This window comes from Eurosta solidaginis, chromosome 1 (assembly GCF_040869045.1).
Source record: "Eurosta solidaginis isolate ZX-2024a chromosome 1, ASM4086904v1, whole genome shotgun sequence".
Taxonomy (NCBI): domain Eukaryota; kingdom Metazoa; phylum Arthropoda; class Insecta; order Diptera; family Tephritidae; genus Eurosta; species Eurosta solidaginis.
Genome location: NC_090319.1, coordinates 16,001,857 through 16,023,854, shown reverse-complemented (window position 1 = coordinate 16,023,854; position 21,998 = coordinate 16,001,857). Strand labels below are relative to the sequence as shown.

At 35.7% G+C, this 21,998-nt stretch overlaps 1 protein-coding gene across 13 annotated transcripts in view; it reads right to left on the bottom strand.

The window, feature by feature from the left end:
* Window positions 1-21,998, bottom strand: part of crb (crumbs) — a 68,939-nt gene that overhangs the window by 41,526 nt on the left and 5,415 nt on the right. For 10 of the 13 annotated variants that reach the window (XM_067781641.1, XM_067781649.1, XM_067781558.1 and 7 more), the window contains exon 2: window positions 19,034-19,632. In XM_067781641.1, coding sequence (XP_067637742.1) covers window positions 19,034-19,331 — 298 coding nt within the window. In that variant the 5' untranslated portion in view covers window positions 19,332-19,632. Of the gene's footprint in view, window positions 1-19,033; window positions 21,969-21,998 lie in introns of those variants that run through there. The other 3 variants (XM_067781592.1, XM_067781621.1, XM_067781602.1) reach the window with 2 other exon arrangements.

The following is a 21,998-nucleotide window of genomic DNA, read 5'->3' as shown; positions in this document are numbered from 1 at the left end:
TGACCAAGCCTAACACTTGCAACAGGTTGTGGAATAATTGAAAGCATATACATTAACCTGGGTCGAGTCGTATGGACGAAAGTTAACCGATATCGCGCCATCGATTTTTCGATAGGATTTGGGCTCAGGAAAAAAGTTCCACTACACATACCCAAAAAAATAATTTTCCAGCCTGCGAAAAAAAAATGGCGAAAGGGTAAATTTTTCGACCAAAACATTATTTAAAATTCTTTTGGGTATGCGTAGTGGAGCTTTTTTTTCTTGAGCCCGAATCCTATCGAAAAATCGATGGCGCGATATCGGTTAATAAATCGACCCAATCTAATATACATATCTTTTTTTCTCACGTTCGATGTTACGATGGGAATGATTAAAAAATGCTTTAACAAAAACTGTTAAACGTGTCTCTGAAAGACGATGGAGCGCCAGAATAAAAGCGGTTAGCATTATCGTCGATGGGCTAGAGAATGTAGTAGAACGCTTAGATCAATTAGCAGAGGACACTACCAGCACAAGTGATACCAGAAGTGAAGCCACAGTTCTGTTGCAAAATATACTAAACTTTAGTTTCATAACACTAATTCATTTCTGGTATGAAATCTTACGGAGGATCGTGTGCAGCTCAGATTACAAAATCCGGGGATGAATTTTACAGAAGCGTATCATAATCTTAAATCATTAAGGACTGAACTATTCGAAATTCGAGACACTCTCTGTGAAGAAGCAATAGAAAATGCGATGTATCTTTGTTAAAAATGGGATATTGATATAGGGAAACGTGTAAGAGGCGCCGAAAAATGCTCGGAGAGTCGGCTAGAGATGTTGGTCTTTCCGCAGAATGTTAAATTTCTCGCGTTATGAAAAGTGTTCTCGATCGACTCCCACAAGAAATATGTATGTACAAGATTTGCACGGCTAAATGGCCTTAATTTTAGATTTGGATTTCTCTTAGACATTGGAAATTTGTTAAACAAGGATAATAATGACTTTTTATTTTATTATACAGATTTCGATGGAACAGAACTTTTTATCGAAATATGTGACTGCAAAATATTACTTCGCAGTAGAAAAGAAATTGAACCTTACTCTTAGAATTACATTATTTTGTAATCTCGTATGGAGAAAATGTTTTTCCAATCTTACGAGTGACACTTCAAATACTCTTGACTATCTCAGTATCAATAGCTAGGTCGCCTAAGTGACCTAACATTATTAAGTATGAAAAAAAAATATTTATCCCCGGGCGCAAGAAAACCTCACTACGCCACTGTCCTGCTTTGTATAATTCTTCTAAAACAACCAAAAGTAAAAGTAAGAAACATTTTTTTTTTTTTACAAATAGGAAGATATAAGTCAATAACACATTGCACTACATAAATCCAGGTAAGTATATGTCATTATTTATGTTTTTTATAAATGACTAAATTAATTTTTAGACCACTTAAAGGTGTGTAATTATCAGTTAAAACTTGGAGTGAGCAAAGTAGTTGAGGCTTTTATGTAACGAAATTTTTTTAGGCGTAAAAAGCTTTTGCTTTTATTTTTACACAAGTGCATAATGATCAATGCTTGAATTTAAATACTATGTGTAGGAGTATGAATGTAAATTTTTTTTTACTTTTACATTAAGTCGCTTTCATGTTTGTCCCCTCATTACCATAAGAATTTTTGATCCACGGAAAAGTCGTTTTCGGTATCTTCACGTTGAGCTAGACACTTGATACTTAGAACATAGTTCAGATTAGGGAGACATTACAATGCAAGTAAAAAAAAAAAATCCGCTAGGTGGCGCACGGATCAAGATATACAGAAAATTTATTTTAAAATGAAAATTTTGCGATCCACTTTTAACTAACTTCTCGGTGATCCAGAGACTTGAAACTTAGCACATAGTTTGCGAGTCGATGGCACTACAATGCGTGGAAAACAACATGCCGCCAAGTGGCAGACGAATCGAGATAAACGAAAATCCCTGAAAATCTCTGAAAAAACGCAGGGAATCTGGCGATCGATTTTTAAGTAACCTCCCGGAGAGCTAGAGACTTGAAGCTTGGGCCGTGAGTCAGAACCCAGTGACAATGCAATATTTGATCCAAAAAAATTCGCTAGGTGGCGCACAGATCGAGATATTAAGAAAATTAGATTTGATTTGGAAATCTTTCAATCCATTTTTAACTAACTTCCCGGTGACCTAGAGACTTGAAACTTCGCACACAGTTCGAGGCTTACATTTACAAAATTCCGCTAAGTGGCGCGCTAAGTGAGATAACTACAAATCCTTGAAAAACGAGGGAAATCTTGCAATCGATTTTTGAGTAACTTCTCGGTGAGCTGGAGATATGAAACTTGAGCCGCAAGTCAGAAACCGGTGACAATGCAATATTTTATCAAAAAATTCCGCTAGGTGGCGGATGGATCGAGATATTAGGAAAATTAATTTTAATTTGGAAATCTTTTCATCCATTTTCCTGGATATCTAAACTTGAAACCTGAAATATAGTTTAAAATTCGGTGACTGTGCAATGTTTGATCAAAAAATTTTAGCTACGTAACTCACAAGTCGAACTATTTAGAAGATTAGACCATACCTTCATGACTAGCCTCCTGAGTGTTGCAGGCGTTGTAGAATTCCACCTCGTTGAGGCCCAACTCAATGTACGTCCTTGCATACTTTTAGGCGTACGCGACTTTCACCACGATTCTTTTAGACTTTCAGGCGTATGCGAATTTCACCATGATTTTCAGTGGTGCAAATTAAGAAGCTCGGCCTTAGATCTCTTCGGAGGTTATTGCGCCTTACATTTATTTTATTTTTAAATTAAGTAGCTGAGAAAGGAGGTGGAATTCTCTTTTTATGATGCGAGGTGGAATTCTGTTGTTTTCGCCAGTGTTGTCAGCGATAATTCCACTAATTCTCGTAAATCTTGCTATTTTGAACAAAAAGAATTTTCACTTAGGAATTACTTAAATTACTAATCAAAGTTGCAATTGCCTTTTTGTAGGCAGTAATAGAAAATTGAAAAAAAAAATGATACAAAAATTTTAAGGACAACCTTTATATAAATGGACCAAAAAATAGAAAGCAAGTTTTCCTTTAATACAGACATAGTCTTGTTGAATTTTGACTAAAAAACTTTAACAATAACTCTTGTAAAAGAATTTTGGGATGTAAAATTATAAAGGTAGAGCGCGTGTTTAAATTTTAAATAATCAATTAGTTAATCCCAAGTACATGGTTTGCCTTAAATTGAAAGACTGCGCTCGGCCTTTATAGTTTTAAATCCCAAAATTCTTTTACAAGAGCTATTGTTAAAGTTTTTTAGTCAAAATTCAACAAGACTATGTCTGTATTAAAGGAAAAATTGCCTTCTATTTTTTGGTCCATTTATATAAACTTAGTCCTTAAAATTTTTTTATCATCTTTTTATTTCCAATTTTTGTTGTTTATAAATTATAATGCAACAGTTTGCATTCAGCCTCATTAAAAATTGCGAATCCACATGCGATCAGTGTTCGCATACATAATTATAAAGTATTGTTTGTTGCAACTACCGATTTCGCATTGAGACACGCAATATCTGCTTTGCTTTATAAGCATTTAATTTAATTTCAAATATTATTGTTTAATGAAACTATTGAAACCTGTTAAAAATATAATAATATCAATCATATGCTCCAGCAGAAAGTATTAAAGCAGAGGCCGAATCTCATCACATGTGTACATACCCATTTTATTGTCTTGCTTCAGTTTCGGTCTCGATACTTGTATTCCAACGTAGAGGAAACCGAATTCCGCCAGGCGGCGCTATTCGGTAGTCTTTGCGGCTAATCTAAGAAAATTTTCTTTTGAAGTTAACGCTTAAAACATAGGTTAACAAAAGTTTCGTTTTGTTAAGATACGGATCGAGATATTTAGACAATACTTGCAAAATTTGGGAATCTGCCTCGCAATTTAAGTATCCTCCCAGTGGCGCAGATACTTGAAACATTAAACATAGTTCAGAACCCGGCTAAACCACAAAAAAGGAAAAAACAATGCCAATGGAAGTTGCCTGTATCGAAATTTTAAGAAATGAATGCTTCCTGCTGAGCTCGATACATGAAAGAAAGACAAAAATCAAGAGATAATTCGCACATAATTAGGGAATCTTGTGAAATATGATGCAAAAAAGAGGCAAGTGAAGTGAATATTACAAAAATGGGGTCGCGTTTCACATTATGGTGAGTATTTTTGCAACATTGTTTTTTTCTCAGTATCGTAAGAGAATACTGCATTCATGCCTTTCTGAAATATGAATACAGGCCCGCGGGTATTGCCATCATTTTTTAGGCGTTAATTTCGCAGGCATCATTTCACTGCACCAGAATTGAGAAAAAATGCAGTTTTAATCGACTGCAACTACAACTATGGAATATAGAAACAGACCGTTGATGTCAATGCGATGACTGCCGATTGGAACGTTATCATGAACATGCCGATAAGATCTGAGAGGCTTGTAATACTGAAACTCGGGGAAAACTATTTTTCTCTTCTTTATTTTATATAATACATACTGGCTGATCCAGGAAATGTGTAGAATAACATCTCAAATCAGTCTCAATTTCCTTATTCTTATTATTCTACTTTTTTCTTATTCTTCCTGCTCTTACTCTCACTCTTATTATGACTCGTAATCTTATCTTTGCGTTATTGTTACTCTTCCTGTTATCCTCTTACTATTACTTTTCCCCAAACATAATGCTTTATTCTTGCTTTTACTCTCTCTTTCCTTCTAGTTCCCTTTTTAAGCACTAAAGTAGTAAAAAGCAGCGAAATAGTACTAAAACTTCACCTTCCTTAAAATGCATGACAGGCTGGAGGCCGTCAAATTTTTATGGTTTTACTACTGATATGACCTGTAAGTTTTATTGCAACATGCTTCCGAATTTTCCGTGAGCTAAGAACTTCACACAAGGCTCGGCTCAGATGCCGAGGACAACAATCCGTATAGTAAGAAAATCTAGGTGACACACGAATCGGGATAACTAACATAAGGAACACACATGAGCTATAGAAAAAATACGAAATTAGGAAATGGAACAAAAATGTGATAATATATTTTTATGTTAGTAGTCCCATTCCTTGAGTCGCGGACCTTTTTATAAGGTGGGCGAAAACTTATATAAAAATTTTGATTCTTTTCGATCTTTCTATAGTTGCGATGACTCTACTGCGAGACTCTACATTATTTTCGACTTCTATATCAGTTTCATATATTATAGATTTTAAATCTGACTGTAATTTCAATAGAGCTGCTCTGCAGCTTTCCATCATATATTCCGATTTCATGCCGATAGAGAAATCGATTCTCATTTGCTCTTTAATTTTAGTAAAGCAGTACCTATCAGTTTCAATTGAATTCAAATTGTGGTTTCATGTTTCCATTCGCTTTCTATTTCGATTTTGTTTGGGTTTTTTTCTGACTTTTTTTCTCCTTTCGGTCCAATTCGATTTTGATCTCATTTTTGAATGAGCTTAGGTGCCGGTTACGTTCCGGACCCGATTCCGGGTGCAGTTCTGTTTGAGCTACTGTTTAAGATTCGTAAGTGTACTCGTTTGAGGTTACTGTTCCTTTGTTCATTTCGTTGTTGTAGCGTTAAAAGCACTCCCCGAAGGTTTTGGGGAGTGTTATAGATGTTGATGGTCCATTGCAGGATATATATCTTGCACGTTCTGGTAAAAAGCACTATTAAGGTTTAATCCTGACCATCTCGATAACGATGTAATATGACTACATTGAACCTTCTAGGCCATCCCGCCCTCAACCTCCACTTCCATGAGGAACTTGCGGTCACCAAAGACCCTCAAACCTTGAGGTTGACAATTGGGTTGAAGAAGCTATATAGCGCTGTCAACCCCTTGAAAGGGTTGCGCTACACAACTCCTTGAATCATTTGGGCATTTTAATCGCATTTTACGACGGGCATACCTACCGCGTGTATACCTTCTAACCCATTGAGGATTCGCTTATCGCCTCGGTGCGGATTTGGTTTTGTTATGGCTCCGGTTTCAATGTAATTTCCGGTTTCGGTCTCAATTGAAGATTTTTATCCAAACTCGGTTCCGTTTTCTCTCTGGTCCCAGCTTCGATTGCAGATTTGTGTGCAGATTCGTTCCCACTTTCAGTTTGGTTCCGCCCTCGGCTCCGTAATCGGTTTCGGTTTAGCTTCCGTTCCGGATTTGGTTACGTTTCCAGTTATGAATCTTAACTCAAGGAAGGGAATAGAGAGCTGATTTTAACCACTTTTGATACCTCATGGACATTTGTAACAGCTCAGAAGGCAGCACAAATTATTGTGATCCAAAAATGAGCTCGTGAAGCATGAACAGCCACATGCAATCGTCATGAAACTATAAAATTTTTACAACTTTTATTGTGTGATCTCGTGAAATATTGCGAGCACAGCATTTTAGATGGTATTTTATGAACACGGTATACATACATACATAAATATGTACATATGTACATTCTTTACTCTTATGTTCAGCCATGATTGTTTCCTTCGAAATCTCTAGCCATATACGTGAAAGAGAGGGTTGAGGAGGCACACAGGTCACGTATGACACTACCGAAAGAGCGATTTTTATTTATGCTTCACGTCTAAAAACTAGTTTTGGTATTGTTTGGGGCATAGTTGTTGGTATAGAGTTCACAGTTTCAAGCGTGACATTCCCAAAGGTTAGTGAGCTGACGAACAGGTATGTATGTAGGTACTACTTACAATACGAATTCAGTATATTTGTGTATATAATTCAATATATACACAGGTAGTATCTAAATATGATTTATGTTTGGTACTTTTATTGTACACGTTTATGTATAGATATATTCGGATATGCTATGTGCACTACATGTACGTACATACATATATAAATACATATTTATAAGTATGTATGTCTCAGCATTTTCAGGAAATGAATCAGACCTTATTCTAATATAACAATTTATTTATGAGAATAGCCGTAACAAGCAGAACACGCATTTACAACTGGAAAAACAACGAGCTGTGCAATGAAACAATGCAAAAGCCTTGGTTCAGAGCCCTAAACGTGAAACAGAAATTCACTGTTATCGACTTCATGTATTCTTACAGCAGCGAACAGAAAAATAGCATTGACCCTTTTTATCAAGTTTCGTCAATTAAATTCTTTTTTTTCGATATTTCAAGCGTCTATAGTTTTGTAACCGAAACTTGAAACTTTGCAAAGTTTGGATTCTCAAAAAACCAATTATGAAAGAGTTCGAAAACTCGAGATACTTTTTTTATTTTAACTTATTTTAAGCTCTCTGAATTTTTTTGAGTACGCAGCTTTGTAGCCCAATCAATTTAATTTAAACAGAGTATAACTTATAGGTCTTTAAAAATTCACATTTATTTTTGATAGTCTTTTTTCCAAAGGGTGTTTTTTAAATAAATGAAAACCTGAAACACTCTTGGAAAAAACTGTCAAAAATCCATAAGAATTTTGAGAGACCTGTAACCAACTACCTATAACCATTGTGGTTAAAACAAGTGTGATGATATCTTCTGCATAGACGTCAAAATTACAAATAGATTGGATCACCTAATTTTTAAAGTGACTCGTGATCTCATCCTGTATCTCTTTCTATCACCCGCTGAAGATAGCCGGCCCTATGCGGCGCCATATTGGACATCCTGTCGAAACGTTGCCAAAACGCTAAAAAGTAGCCATCTTGAACATTCTGTCAAGCATTTGAGGGATAAGATATCACACTTATTTTATCCACAATGCCTGCTTGTAATTTATAAGACTAACATTGATTGGGCTACAAAATTGTGTTTTCAAAAAAATAACAGAGAACTCCAAATAAAAAGTACACAATTTTCCCGAATTTTCAAAAACGTCATCGAGATTTTTTTTTGATGGTGTCGTTTACAAAAATCACAGAAGTCTTTCCGTAAAATATCGAAAATAGTAAAAATAATTTAGCTTAAGAAATTTGAAGGAAATGGCCAGTGCCATTTTTCTGCTCGCTGCTGTATATACCTACATAGATTTTAAAAATACATGGCTACAAATTGATAGCCGGTGCTATTTATTTTGGGGATGTTTCATATACCAAAATATACCGATTTTTTCAGCGCTGGGCCTGCGACCGGATTTTTAAAAACTACTTGCAATTAAAAGCAAAAGAAGCTCGAATGTAATTTCCCTTTTGTGATGACTAGTAGCCATTGAATACCTTTGCAAACATTTTAAAACTATGATTTGAGAGTAAGAACCTGGAATTCTCGGACCCTTATAAAGAAAGGTACCGCTGCCCGGTTGATTGATGATGAAGGCAAAGGCTGATATCAACGCTGGAACGGTGCAAGGCAGGAGATTAATAGGGTCCTGTCACGTGCATTACAGTACCCATAAGGGGAAAATTGCAAGATGTTATTGGGGTTTTGGTATCGTGGGGTAAAAATACTTCGCCGCGAAATGTGGTCTGTGAACGAGCGTCTGGTTGTGAAATGCATCAAAGCGAGGTGCTCCTATATAAAGAACACTTATCTGCGCCTATGTCCCTACTTTGGTTGAAGGAAATGAAGACTAATTATGTCACTTGTTGTACCAGGTTGCAGCATAAAAACATACACTAAGCTACAAACCTACATATACCTTGATCAAAGAAAACGAAAGCAAATTATGGAGGGAACAATTCTTCTCCTTGCTAAATAGCATGGTAGATGGTGATTAGAAAACCGATAGCCACCATCTCTTTTGTCGACTTCAAAGCAGCTTTTGAGTGCGCGAAACGGAGTTGCCTGTATTTCGCTGAGTCTGAGGAACGCCAGCAGCTGCGAATGAATTTGGAAGGGCTCTCCAAGCTGTCCGGGACTAAACGAAGCTACACACAAGGCGACTTTCCGATGCTGAAGAGGATATTATATCAGCAGGTGCGGCGGTATGTTGATAATATAGATACCACTGGTCTTCAAAGACGCCCCCGTAATTTCGGCCTTCTCTGGATGGGATGAAGATGCAAACAAATAGGAATCGCGGTGAATGACTATTAAATAAAGTAATTGCTGTCATCAAAACAAGAGCTGGTGCATTTTCGACGTAGAAACCACGTCGCTGATATAAATTCCAAACTGTGACGCACTTCGTCACAAAAGCAATTCGTGTTTTCTATATAGAGTGATATTCGACTAAGCCATTGTGTTAAGATACGCCATTTTTAGAACAAATTCTGAGATGAGACGTTCTTTATCCAAGTTTTGAATAGGATGTTATTCAGTAAAAGCTAAAGCGCTCTTCAATCAAACTCTGAAATAGGGTGTTGTCGAAACGACAGTCAAGATGAGCCGATATTCCACTCAGTCGTTGATCATCATCATCATAAACTGGCGCTTAACCGTCCAAGTGATTTTGGTCATTTAGTAACAAGTCACGTTTTGCGATAACTAACGCTGATAAGGAGCCTCAATAGAGATAAAGTCTTCCTCCATCTATCTCTCACAACTCAGTGGAGGCAAGTTTTCTAAGAAGTTAGTCATACGTATCACAAGATTTAGCCTCGTATTATCTGGAAATGTATACTTTAACAAGTAAGGAAGGCTAAGTTCGGGTGTAACCGAACATTACATACTCAGTTGAGAGCTGTGGAGACAAAGTAAGGGAAAATCACCATGTTGTAAAAAGAACCTAGGGTAACCCTGGAATGTGTTTGTATGACATGTGTATCAAATGGAAGTGGGCCATAGTTCTATAGATGGACGCCATTTAGGGATATCGCCATAAAGGTGGACCAGGCCTGACTCTAGAATTTCTTTGTACGATATGGGTATCAAATGAAATGTGTTAATGATAATTTTAAAAGGGAGTGGGCCTAAGTTCTATAGGTGGACGCCTTTTCGAGATATCGCCATAAAGGTGGACCAGGGGTGACTGTAGAATTTGTTTGTACGATATGAGTATCAAATGAAACAAATTCTAGAGTCACCTCTGGTCAACTTTTATGGCGATATCTCGAAAAGGCGTCCACATATAGAACTAAGGCCCACGCCCTCTTAAAATACTCATTAACATTTTAAGAGGGCGTGGGCCTTAGTTCTATATGTGGACGCCTTTTCGCGATATCGCCATAAAAGTGGACCAGAGGTGACTCTAGAATTTGTTTGTACTATATGGGTATCAAATGAAAGGTGTTAATGAGTATTTTAAAAGGGAGTGGGCCTTAGTTCTATGGGTGGACGCCTTTTCGGGATATCGCCATAAACGTGAACCAGGGGTGACTCTAGAATGCGTTTGTACAATATGGGTATCAAATGAAAGGTGTTAATGAGTATTTTAAAAGAGCGTGGGCCTTAGTTCTATAGGTGGACGCCTTTTCGGGATATCGCCATAAACGTGGACCAGGGGTGACTCTAGAATGCGTTTGTACAATATGGGTATCAAATGAAAGGTGTTAATGAGTATTTTAAAAGGGCGTGGGCCTTAGTTCTTTAGATGGACGCCTTTTCGAGATATCGCCATAAAGATGGACCAGGGGTGACTCTAGAATTTGTTTGTACGATATGAGTATCAAATGAAACAAATTCTAGAGTCACCTCTGGTCAACTTTTATGGCGATATCTCGAAAAGGCGTCCACATATAGAACTAAGGCCCGCGCCCTCTTAAAATACTCATTAACATTTTAAGAGGGCGTGGGCCTTAGTTCTATATGTGGACGCCTTTTCGCGATATCGCCATAAAAGTGGACCAGAGGTGACTCTAGAATTTGTTTGTACTATATGGGTATCAAATGAAAGGTGTTAATGAGTATTTTAAAAGGGAGTGGGCCTTAGTTCTATGGGTGGACGCCTTTTCGGGATATCGCCATAAACGTGGACCAGGGGTGACTCTAGAATGCGTTTGTACAATATGGGTATCAAATGAAAGGTGTTAATGGGTATTTTAAAAGAGCGTGGGCCTTAGTTCTATAGGTGGACGCCTTTTCGGGATATCGCCATAAACGTGGACCAGGGGTGACTCTAGAATGCGTTTGTACAATATGGGTATCAAATGAAAGGTGTTAATGAGTATTTTAAAAGGGCGTGGGCCTTAGTTCTATAGGTGGACGCCTTTTCAAGATATCGCCATAAAGGTGGACCAGGGGCGACTCTAGAATTTGTTTTTACGATATGGGTATCAAATGAAAGGTGTTAATGAGTATTTTAAAAGGGCGTGGGCCTTAGTTCTATAGGTGGACGCCTTTTCAAGATATCGCCATAAATGTGGACCAGGGATGACTCTAGCATTTCTTTGTACGATATGGGTATCAAATGAAAGGTGTTAATGAGTATTTTAAAAGAGAGTGGGCCTTAGTTCTATAGGTGGATGCCTTTTCGAGATATCGCCATAAAGGTGGGCCAGGGGTGACTCTAGAATTTTTTTTGTACGATATGGGTATCAAATGAAAGGTGTTAATGAGTATTTTAAAAAGAAGTGGGCCTTAGTTCTATATGTGGACGCCTTTTCGAGATATCGCCACAAACGTGGACCAGGGGTGACTCCAGAATGTGTTTGTACGATATGGGTATCAAATTAAAGGTATTAATGAGGGTTTTAAAAGGGAGTGGCCCTTAGTTGTATATGTGAAGGCTTTTCCGAGATATCGACCAAAATGTGGACCAGGGTGATCCAGAACACCATCTGTCGGGTACCGCTAATTCATTTATATACGTAATACCACGAACAGTATTCCTTCCAAGATTCCAAAGGCTTTTGATTTCGCCCTGCAAAACTTTTTCATTTTCTTTTACTTAATATGGTAGGTGTCACACCCATTTTACCAAGTTTTTTTCTAAAGTGTTATCTTGCGTCAATAGACCAATACAATTACTATGTTTCATTCCTTTTTTCGTATTTGGTATATAATTATGGCATTTTTTTCATTTTTCGTAATTTTCGATATCGAAAAAGTGGGCGTGGTCATAGTCGGATTTCGGCCATTTTTTACACCAATACAAAGTGAGTTCAGATAAGTACGTGAACTGAGTTTAGTAAAGATATATCGATGTTTGCTCAAGTTATCGTGTTAACGGCCGAGCGGAAGGACAGACGTTCGATTGTGTATAAAAACTGGGCGTGGCTTCAACCGATTTCGCCCTTTTTCACAGAAAACAGTTATCGTCCTAGAATCTAAGCCTCTACCAAATTTCAAAAGGATTGGTAAATTTTTGTTCGACTTATGGCATTAAAATTATCCTAGACAAATTAAATGAAAAAGGGCGGAGCCACGCCCATTTTAAAATTTTCTTTTATTTTTGTATTTTGTTGCAACATATCATTACTGGGGTTGAATGTTGACATAATTTACTTATATACTGTAAAGATATTAACTTTTCTTTTAAAATTTGAATTAAAAACAAAATTTTTTAAAAAGTGGGCGTGGTCGTTCTCCGATTTTGCTAATTTTTATTAAGCAGACATATAGTAATAAGAGTAACGCTCCTGCCAAATTTCACCATTATATCTTCAACGACTGCCAAATTACAGCTTGCAAAACTTCTAAATTACCTTCTTTTAAAAGTGGGCGGTGCCACGCCCATTGTCCAAAATTTTACTAGTTTTCTATTCTGCGTCATAAGTTCAACTCATGTACCAAGTTTCATCGCTTAATCCGTATTTGGTAATGAATTATCGCACTTTCGATTTTTCGAAATTTTCGATATCGAAAAAGTGGGCGTGGTTATTGTCCGATATCGTTCATTTCAAATAGCGATCTGAGATGAGTGCCCAGGAACCTACATACCAAATTTCATCAAGATACCTCAAAATTTACTCAAGTTATCGTGTTAACGGACAGACGGACGGACATGGCTCAATCGAATTTTTTTTCGATACTGATGATTTTGATATATGGAAGTCTATATCTATATCAATTCCTTTATACCTGTACAACCATCCGTTATCCAATCAAAATTAATATACTCTGTGAGCTCTGCTCAACTGAGTATAAAAAACAGTAAACAATAGATATGGACTGATGCACTCGTATGTAAGCTCATAATATTGCCTACGTATTGTATGTGTATGTAAGAATATATTAGGGCAATTCATTTAAACTCGCAAACACCTCGTAGTTCTGTTAAACTGTGCAAACCTACTAAACTTAAATAAAAAGGTAAAAATAATTTCACAAGACATTTATGAGTTTTAATGAATTGCCCTATTGTGTTTTTTTATGATCGTAAATACAAATAAATTACAAAAAAGTTATCTTTCGCCGCAGCTGAAAAATCTTTAGAAAAACCGGTCTGAATAAGAGGTTATCGTTGCTAGAATGACGCATTGCCAACAAATTAAGGAAGTACTACAATGTACAATATTGTAGCTTGCGAGGTATGTGAATACGTCGATAGGTATTTCTTTCATATTGTTTTTCATATTGTTGAATATGAGTAGGGAGGCAGTTATGCCCGATTGCTTTTATGGCTGCTGTGTGCCGTCAGCTTGAGGTATGTGCAAACGCCCATAAATTCTTTTGCGGATAGACTGACGAAAAACAAAACTAAGAAGCTAAGTTAAGTAGCAAACTTTCATAATTTATGTTTCTCCTAATTTTCTGAAAATATTTATAGTCAAAGGCTGGAATGTCTAAAAATAATGGACGTTCAGTGCCTTAACGCGCTTTTTGGTATTTTCACGCTTCGTGTACCTAATTATATCAACAATTTTTTACAAATTCGTTTTGTTTGCGTTTATTTTCGTCATATATAAGTAGGAAAACTACAGCTCTAGAGTCTAGATGAGTATGTCTAAGCTGTTTGAATAGAGAGAAAAACTCAGCGCATTTCGAACAAAGAATTTGTATGCACATTTCGTATATCGAGGTGAATTAGCCTCAAAATTCGAATGATTTATAAAAACATTTCCAGGCAGGTAGGAAAGGTCAGGGTACAACTGATCACTTTTTCTAAATTGCGTACACCTTGATCTACATTGGCATCTTCCAAGCGGATGTAGTTACTATCGAGAGGACATTCGGTATCCTGCATGTACTCAGACAGCTAAGTAGCGCTTATGGCGCTTAACTTCCCCATTACATGCTCTAGGGTAGTCAAAGACTGTAAGAGTGCGCGAAAGTCAACAGCGAATTGCGCAGCCATTACACTTGGCTTGGTTCCTAATCAGAGGAATATTTTTGGCAACAAGAAAGCGGATGAGTTAGCCAAAGCTGCCGCTGCAGGTAACAATAAGGTTTTCACGATGCATTGTAAACTCGCAGGACAAGTACAACACGATTGGTAAACGGAATCGGTACTCTTCGGACAGCTGTAAAACTACCAAGCACATATGGCCCGACTACAACATAAAAAAAAAGACTTCACAATTAGTGTCCTAATAACTGACCATTGAGAAAACACAGCGAAAGAATGGGAGTCCCCTTTAAATAGGGATGCGGCCTTGAAGGCCGCAAAGAGACGGTCACTGCATAAGCTAATATAAGGCATGAGAACTTGGGCAAGTTTGTGTTACCTGAACAGAAGGAAGTGTTAGAATGCTCATTTAATGATATAAGTGGGTATATAAGCCAACCAAGTGACTGGCAGCTCCCTTTAGTTAATAGCGTTTTTTTCTGAAAATAATACCGCCCTGTGGGTCATCTCAGCTCTCTCGTGAGTTTATGTGCTCCTCTAACAAAATATTTTCAACTGAAGGAAAATATGGGTCTCATTACCGATAAATATAGCCTTTTTCTCAACGCTAGGTGATCCAGTTCAAAAGTTAGAATATAAGAGTGCAACTTGAGCGTAACATTTTTTCTAGAAAAGAAAACACCATAAGTATTCTGGAAATCCCTGACGAGCTGCTAATCTAGTTCTGCTTCGTTATCCATTATAGAGACGTGATCCTTAGGGTTAGGATATGAAATGAGTGAACTATTTCTATCCGGCGAGGAAGTATCCTAGTCAGGGACCCCCAAGTTCAAAGAACAACGCTTACAGCCAAAGCCTATTCTTATATCAGTCTAATATAATGAATAAGATCGTGGTGATTTCAAACGAAATATTAACTCAGTACCTATTTATTAATGACCATGCGCGTATACGTTATAACGAATCACAACACATATCTTAGCCCATGAACCTTTAGAGATTGATTAAAAAAAATACTCATTGGCTTCTTGAGCACTGGCTTAACACATTAAGTGAAAGGCTTTTCCCATTTCCACAAATGGAAGTAAACACTTGCACACAACTTTGGTACTTGACATACTTGGAAGCCTTAATTAAACAACTTTTCCTCTAATATTTTTAGCGCTCTAAAGAGACATCGTCGTCAAGTCTTGAAAAGATGGAGTTCAATTAGAAGCATACATATTTATAAATGGTTACATGTACTCGTATAATGCATACCAATGTCTTCAATGTATTTGCTTTTCTTATTCTTCTTCCTCACAGCCGCCGATCGGGCAAAGAAAAAACTTGCAGATCAAGAGAAATTCCTACTCGTCGTATAAGAGCATTTGGTAATACAACACTTTCACTTTGACAGCAAAATTGTATGTTCCATTTCTAGACACGATCTTGCTGTCAAGTCGATGTCTAGCATGCGAATTATTGTAGTTGTACCTACATCCATATACAATAACAACAAATGGACATTTGCGGTAGTAAATCAGAGATAGATAAAAAAGAAAAAATTTATGAAGAAGGAAATCAACAATGGGCAGTGAGGCTTGGCAAAACAACTAAACTCAAGTGAATATACTGACATATATATGTACATATATGGGCAAATCCCAAAAGCTTTTACTTTTTTGGATACTCGAGTTTCACACATGGGCAAAAAACGTAAGGCAAGAAAAAAGTACAAGGACATTAAGTTTGACCTTTTGACTATCCGATCTGATGTTTAAAAAATTAAGAAAGTTGATAGTAAGTTTTTGCAGAACTTCGAAACGTAAAAAACGTCGATTTTTACACTTTTTCAAGCGATACTCTTGATTTTTTTTTTTTGAATTTTTTCGATAAAATTTTGAGGCATCCCTGAAACGCTATGAAATTTAACTGAATGTTGTCTTTGAGACGCAGATTCTAAAAGTATGAGCAAAATTAATGTGCCCCTCCAATACTCAAAACTATCATCAATCAAAGTAGCGATACTTTTTTTTTTGTCATTTTCAATATTTACAGTTTTTTGCATATAGCTTTTTGAGGCAACTGTGTATTGAAATTTGGATTATACACGATAATAGCCTATCAGGGGCTAAAAATACGTGGGGCTTCAAATTCGATGTGCCCCTTTCAGTTTTGAAGGTAGAGGCAGAAAAGTGGAAGCACTTGGTTGCGTAAATTTTTTTCAGGAGCAGGTTTTTTTGTGGGCACAGCTACAATTTTACTTTTATCACTTCATACCCGTTTGTTAATTTTTTCTCTACACCACAGTAGTATACCATCAATTGCCTGGAATATTCACGCAAGGAAAGTTATTGATGTTTGTACATGGGGCAAATATACGAAATTTCCGACAAAAATTGGCAATCGTAGAAAAGTGTAGAAAAAAAATTTTGGTTTTTTCTTAAACCAGGTTTTATTTAAAAGTAATTGAAAAGAAACACAAATTTGGTACAAAAATTAAAAAAAAAAAATAATGTTTTCTACACTTTTTGACGATTGCCAATTTTTGGCGAAAATTTCGTAAATTTGCCCCATGTGCAAACATCAATAACTTTCCTTGCGTGAATATTTCAAGATGAGGCAATTGATGGTATACTACTGTGGTGTAGAGAAAAAATTAACAAACGGGTATGAAATATTTGACGGTTACCCGGTTTCATATTTTTGCCGATATCTCTAAAACCGGGTTTCGGGTATCAACAAAATTTTACCTAAATATACCCTACACAGATATGTATATCCTGTGTTTAAATAAGTAACAAAATTTAAGGTTTTCCGGGTTTATATTTTTATCAATATCTCCAAAACCGGATCTCGGGTATTAAAACTTTATTACCTAAACATACTTCGTTCACATATCTATATATTTTTAAAGTTTCAAAATAATCGATGGAAAGGTGTTAAAATAAATGGGTTGCAAACTTTGCAGTAAAAAATATTTGGCGGATATTCGGTTTTATATTTTTACCGATATCGACAAAACCGGGTCTCGTGTATCAAAAAAAATTTACACAGCTAACAGCTGCATATATCTCCATATTTTGTTAAAATTTCCATATATTCGGTACAGAAGTGTTGAAATAAATGTATATTTAACATTGCGACCCCAATTTATATATATTTTGTTATTACGAGTAACGGCGATGCACTATAGCTCCAATTTACCCCACAATATTCCTAACAAAATGATGTTTGCGTGATACTAAGTTTCAAAAAAAAATTTTTTTCTCCAAAAAAACCAAAGTTTGACGGTTTCCCCATATAGCAAGTTAGTTTTAGTTGCATGCAATAAAATTCCTTCACTTAAAAAATATTATAATTCCCTCCAATAAACAAACTGGGTTGGTGAAAACTTGGAAAAAGTTGATTTTAAAACTTTGCATAATTTTGTTATTTTGTTTTCTAATTCTTACGTTTCTAGAAACACTTATTACGGGAGAACTATCTCGCCGACAGCATGGATTCCAGACAGGGCACTAAACAATAGACGAAATAGCGGGAGTGATAGACGCAGTCAAGTAAGCCGAGAAAGCATGGCTGTTAGTCTTGGTAGTCACGCTGGACTTCAAAAACACTTTTAACTCAGCCCGGTGGGACGACATGCCAGATGCATCAGAAAGTACATTCAAGGTACCGCAATGTTTGCCAAAAATCTACCTGAGAAGCAGGTATCTAATGTACGAAACCACTCACTATCAAATAAAGGTAAAGATAACATTCGGAGCGGCGAAATGCTGGGTATTAGGTTTAGGTTTTTGAAGTATTACATGCGCCGGTCTTCTTCGATTGGACATGCCAAAAAGCACCATGTTGTTGTTGTATTAACGAAAAGACACTCCCCGAAGGTTTTGGGAGGTGTTATCGATGCTGATGGTCCTTTGCCGGATATAGATCGGGTACGTTCCGATAACAAAGCACTATTAAGGTACTAGCACGACCATCTCGGGAACAGTTAACATTAATACATTAAACCTTATAAGCCAAACCGCCTCCCCCACTCCCTACTTCCTTGAGGAACTCGGGATCGCCAGATTTGTAATAGGACTTCCCTCGCGTAGACAATTGGGTAGCGGACGTTCTGAAGGTATAAAGGTTGGTATTACGCTTGTCAACCACCTGCAACAGCAAAAATGCAGATAGTCATTCTCACAAATAGGCGAATACCCATTTTCAGGAATATGACGGTTGGGTACCAGCAAAATAGAAACACGAAATTCAAAGAAATATCTGGAGCCTGGAAAAAGCTGTGCGCACAAAAGTGAATTTGATTAATGACAAACACAGGCGGTACAAAGCCATATAACTACAAGGAACCTGCTTGCATCAGCCTCGAATGCTATACTCTTATACGGTCTCAGCTTTCCTAGTCGTTGCGGGAACCACACCGATATATCTTCTCGATGAGAAAGGAAAACGACATACAGAAGCGAATCGGGAGCGAGTATAGCTACTGTTGGCAGCAGACGCGAGAAGAATCGATCCAACGTTGGCAACTCATGGTTGATGCGACCACATGGAGGGGTCAAAATTTACCTGACGCTATTTCTAACCGAGCATGGTTACTTACGTAAAATTCTACTTGGTGTGAGCAATTTTGTACAAGTAGAGAGCTCCAGCATCCTGGGAACAGTTCTTCAAATCGTTATTCAGCAAATATATCTAAGTCTATTCAACATAGACCAATAACGTTTACTACTATATCGAGCATATAGTTCGAGATGTGGGAAATTTAAGAGAGTGAACAGTGTGTTGTGCATGTAAAAATTTTATACAGTTTTCTTGACGACTTCCCTTCCAGCCTTATAAGAGAGTTCATTAAGGTTTCCGCCCGCCCATGTGAGCGACTAAAACACGTTTCCATTTATAACTTACCGTGTGTGAGATAGAGCAGCACTATAAGTGCTAGCCAGCGGGGAGTAAGAGAAGCTGTTAGATGAAAGAGGGAGGCAATCGCCATTGTAGAGGGCGCTGCTGCCGCTCTTCTGCTACTCCTGAGCTGATGTTTACCGCTTTTGTTGTTGTATTGTTTTTGAACACTTTCTGTTTGAAATGTTTTCGTTGTCATTGTTGTTGCTGTTGTTGTGATAACTGCTGACGCCCCTTGTAGAGCGGCGATTTTGTTGTTAGAACTTTGCATTCCAATCACTTTTTTTGTGTTTTTTGTTTTCATAATTACTTAGTTGGTATGCACTTATGGTTGTTGTTATTTTGTTTACTAAAATTTTTGTTTTATTTTTAGACAATTTTTTTGTACTATTTTTTCGCTTAACAGTTTAATAGCGCTAGATAGGCACCAGTGTGTACATATTTATTTATTTACTTGCTTTTGTTGTGTTGTGTACTATGAAATATTTTTATTTTTTATCTTATTTTTATTTTGTAACTTTATTCCATTCCGATGACTAAATGAGCAAACGAACGTGCAATGGCATAACACAGATAGCACAGTCTTATGGATAACACATTCAATGCTGGGTAGAGGAACAAAATAAATAAAACAAATAAAAGTGTGAATATGAATTTTGACGATGCTTGTTAAAAAATTTGCGAGTAAGCAAAAATACAAACAAATACAAAAAAAAACCATTTATGCACGTTATACAAAATAGTTGTAATTAGTTGAAAATTCAATATTTAGTTTTTTTGTTTTAATGTGAAACGCACATGGGGCATTCCATGCCAACTCACACTAGATTTCCTGGACTCCTCCAAAAATAATTTTTGGTGAAAAACGATTTTTTTGAAACTTTTAGCAGTCAGGTGAAAAATGGTCTGACTTGTGTTATTTTTTTTAATAAATAATATGATAAACTAATAAGTTAATATGAAAATTATGTTCAATTTTTTTGCTATTTTTGACATTTTCTGCATTTCTTGTCTTAAAATTTTTCCTCCGTTTAATCGAAAGATATGAAAAACTTTTTCAAAAGTTGGAGGACAATTTTCTGGCCTGGGTCGTTTTCACTCTAAAATGTATTGTTATGATTACAAAAATGTCTTCCAAATTTAAGTGCTGAAAACAAAAAAAAAAAAAAAACAAAACGTTAAATTTAGACTTAAACATTGTGTTTGAAGTCCAATTTTTTTTATCCTAAAGAAGTAAAATTATAAATTTTAAGTCGAGTACAGTAAAAAAAGGGTTTTTATGGCTGGCGTTCCTTTTGTATCGTTTTATTCTGTTTTGTTCTTTTATAATTTCAAAGTTAAAGCTATATTAAGATTGTTTTTATAGTTTATACAGAAACTATATGTTTTTATATAAAAAAAAAAAAATATTTTCAGAACCCCAAATATCTGCAAATGAAAAATTTCTTTTTTAACAACTGAAAAATTGTCATTTTAAAAAGATAACGTAATGAAAAGTATTTTATATTCAAAAGTATAATAATGTAAAATATAACTTTTTAAAATAAAGAGCCCTACATCTATTCCCCGCCCACCCACCGGGGAGTACGTGTAGGGTTTGCTATATTTACTTGTTCACTTTCACCTTGTAGTTCAAAAATATTTTAAATTATATTATCATGTTACAAAGACAATTTTTGAATGTTAAATTCTTGGAGTTAGTTATAAAAAGAATTTTAAAATAATAAAATTGAATATTTAATAAACATAGCAATATTTTTATAGTTTTTATCGTCCAATTTTTTGAAAAAATTCGCAAAAATCCTACTAACTGAATTAAAAATTTTCAGATTGCATTATTTTTGTATTTCAAGATATTGTTTTTTGATGAACTCTGTGACATTTTTATTTTGGACATTTTTTCCATTCTTTTGTTTCCTTCTGAAATATTTTTTGATTTGGGTTATTTTTTTTTATTTAATTATTTTTTTTTTGGTGAGTTTTAAGCAATTGTTTTTTTTTAATTTTTATATTTTTTTTTTCAAATAAATAGATTTTGTCCATTACTTGAAGTTTTTCTCTATTTAACCGAAATGTATGAAATTTGGAAAATTTTGGGAATTTTTTTTTTTCAAAAGTTGGAGGACCATTTTTGGCTGTGTTTTCTTAAAACTATGATTTTTTCGACAAAACTATTTAAAAAATGTCTTAAAAATAGCCAATTTTTTGGAAATTTAAAAAAAGTTAAATCATAGACTTCAGGTTCCCGGTCCCATGTATCATATATGATTCATGCTAGCAATCTTGTAACGTGTCCGATACGCTCGTGTATCACATGAGCAACCTTATATATACCTTATACTACGGAAATTACTTAAACGAGAGTTATTTCTGTTTTTCGCATGGAACGTGGCTTTATAGACTTTGTAAACTGTAAACTTAGAAAAAAACTTAAAAAAAATTAGGTGATTTTCAAATACTTCCTAAAAATTCGTCAAAATTCGTAAATTTTTTTCTGTTGTTTTTGTTTATATTTTTTACTATTGTCTTTAAAAAGCTTATACCTTCAATATTTGTTCCAACGTAATTACGAATCTTGAAAAAAAATCGTTGGACGTGGAGCACTTCACGGGTATTGTTATATTGGATAGGGAACCTGTTCAGATTGTGCTTGAAGTTCGATTTTTTTTTTCTTATTCACAAAGTCAATAACAAATTTTAATTCCAGTATCGTAATGCAATATAATTTATTTTTTTCTTTTTCATTTTTTAACGATTCAGATGATTTTTCGATTAACTAGATGGGAAATTTTAACCAGTTGTTACTGGGCATAAAATTTTGGGTCCGGGGGTAGAAATACTACTCCTGACGTTTGGGGGAAATTGTATTTTATTATCAAAAACACAAAAAAAATAATAATAATAAAAATAAAAATCAAAAAAAACAAGTAAGGAAGGTTAAGTTCGGGTGTAACCGAACATTACATACTCA